The sequence below is a fragment of the Montipora capricornis genome, chromosome 9, assembly GCF_036669925.1.
Source record: "Montipora capricornis isolate CH-2021 chromosome 9, ASM3666992v2, whole genome shotgun sequence".
NCBI lineage: Eukaryota > Metazoa > Cnidaria > Anthozoa > Scleractinia > Acroporidae > Montipora > Montipora capricornis.
In genome coordinates this window covers 25,853,829-25,856,328 of record NC_090891.1, presented here as the reverse complement: position 1 = coordinate 25,856,328, position 2,500 = coordinate 25,853,829, and the positions used below count along the sequence as shown (strand labels likewise).

The following is a 2,500-nucleotide window of genomic DNA, read 5'->3' as shown; positions in this document are numbered from 1 at the left end:
CTTACAACAACCGCTTTCTCAACATCACTACCCGCGAGCAAGCGTTCCCATCGCAACAACGAGTTCGGAATCTGACTGCGCGATAAGACCCTTAACGAGGATCGAAATAGTTTCTCCTTTTTTCAAACAAATAAACATATTCTGTTTTTAGATAGTTGGGGTAATCATATCAAGAGTAGACAAAATTTGGCCAGGGTATTAAGTACCCATCAATGATTTCTTACAACACATTTTCCTCCAAAATAACGTTACCATGGTAACGATATAAGGCATTTCTTTAAGCCTTAAAATCAAGATATATTGTCTTTTTTGAAAAAAACCGGGACGGTGAAATCTTCCCATTCAGCGGTACCAGATAATGTTAGAAATAATCTCAAAAATATTTAAAATTCAACAAAATCTGTACGTCACTTTTTCAGAAAAATTGTGTCGCTAGTTTCTTTTTTCACCCCCATAATTTTTTTTCCAAATGGTCTGGATAGCACAAGTGTTACTAATGTTTTTAAAAATACAAGCACACTTTTGTGTTTAAGAAAGATGCTTCGATGTTTCAAACATCATTTTCAGCCATAGTGAGTGTAACATTAAAATTTTTACAAGATAATTCGTATATATATCCTGAATATACTTTGTGTAAAAGAGAAGGAAATGTCGCTTGAGCTTTCGGTGGACGTTGCCTAATGTTTGTCCAGGCGGAGCTTTGTCCTCTATCGATCGACCAAAACAAGAACGAAGAGGTCATTTTCTAAAGAAACCCATGGTGCTTCGCTCTGACGCTAACGCTCGAAAAGTTCGGTAGCTAATCTTCCATACGGTGGTTAAATAGGCTACTTCCGAGGTTATGTCTGCCTCCTCTTCAAAACGAGTTTACGTCCGACGTTTTTCTAATGAAATTCATTTGCAAAGTCGAAATAGTAGTTTCGTTTACCCCAGTTTCAGCACTTGGACTCCTTAAATTTTGGCTACTGTCTGTTCTGCTGTCCATTCAGCCAAGCCGACCACATTACTGAAGGAAAGGCCAGACCACAACATCGGGAACTCCATGCCCTGCTCTTTTCGACCGGTGTGTGGGATCTTTAACATCTCACAGGCTTATGAACAATAAATGGGTTTTTGGACAGGGCCTACAGTTTAATCGTCCTTATCCGAGAAGACTTGAAAGTCTAACCTTTTGCGGATGTAATAGGACACGTTCGACATATCAATTTTCACACATTGCTACGAGGCTTTATGATTAAATTCGGATTTTAGACGGACGGATTTTAGACTTGTGAAACGAAGAAAACAGTACTGAGCCGTGCAATTTGACCATAAAGCTTTAAAGCATGCCTGAATAAAAACTCAACCTGTTTAAAAAGCAGCACTTTCTCCTCGGTTATTTAAAGACCCTGAGTGTTGGTCCGGCCGGAGTCGAACTCATGACCTCCCGCATGGCAGCCCGGTGCTCAACCAACTGAGCCACCGGTGTGCGGTAATTACCATCCCAAACACTCTTACTAACACTCGCTTTGAAGAAGAGGCTGACATGAACTCGGAAATGGCGTATTACCTTAATAAACTCGTTTCATAAATCTAATGTTCGCACTTTACTGAAACAAAAGGTTGCATAGAGTTGGATGATATATGAAGCTATCATTACGCCAACCTCACCTCGCACAACCATCACAAGTTGTTGTTCCTGTGGGAAAAAAAGCATGACTTATATCGGAAAGAAAAGTAACAAGAATTTAAGCCAACACACTTGATTAGCCGATTATCTTGTAAGCACTGCTCGCTTCAAATAACTTTACTCGCTGCGGGCAGGGCTTATTCCTGACTAATACGTAATTCGTATTTCTCCCGTCAATTGTAATTTATCATTTAAGTGCCTATCGCCTCAACAAACGTTTTCCGCACAGTTTACCAATTCGCTGAAATCGTCCCAAATATATTTTGTCGTTTTTACAACCTATTTATTGAAAACTTACTTTCTATTCGCTTTGAAAAACAGAAAAAATGATCATAGTCTGATCCATCAGTGAGCAATGAGGGGGAATGGGTTCGATACGGGGTTGACGTCACAAAATACTTTGCAGAACAATCTTCATGCAAAGCAGCTTATGACGTAATGAATGAAGAAACTGCGGTGCTGCGTCGGTGGGGAAGTAGTATACAAAATGTTTGGTTTTATCAACGGAGTTGATAATGTAAATTGGCCACCGTACAGAGATTCTAAAAGCTAACGTTTCGAGCGTTAGCCCTTCGTCAGAGCGAATCCAACCCGGTACTAAGCCCATTCCTCTCCGTGCGCGGTCATAGATCAAATTACAACTGGTTTTTCAACTTTTTGGGAGTCTCCAAAACAGTGATTCTGAAGAGGACAGTTTAGCGAACAAAAGAATTAGTTTGTGAAAAGTGTAGAGAATAGTCGAGTGAAAGGGCTTTTTTTTTCAGGTGATAGACACCAAGTAGTATTAAAGTTGCAGGTTGTAGACATGTCTATCCGAATATCCAAGCTCAC

General features: G+C 39.9%; 1 protein-coding gene across 1 annotated transcript in view; it reads right to left on the bottom strand.

The window, feature by feature from the left end:
* LOC138015301 (voltage-dependent calcium channel subunit alpha-2/delta-1-like) overlaps positions 1 to 2,500 on the bottom strand; it is an 89,374-nt gene that overhangs the window by 5,298 nt on the left and 81,576 nt on the right. Inside the window, exon 36 of the mRNA XM_068862289.1 lies at positions 1,651 to 1,678. Within this exon, the coding sequence (XP_068718390.1) occupies positions 1,651 to 1,678 (28 nt within the window). The remainder of the gene's footprint in view (positions 1 to 1,650; positions 1,679 to 2,500) is intronic.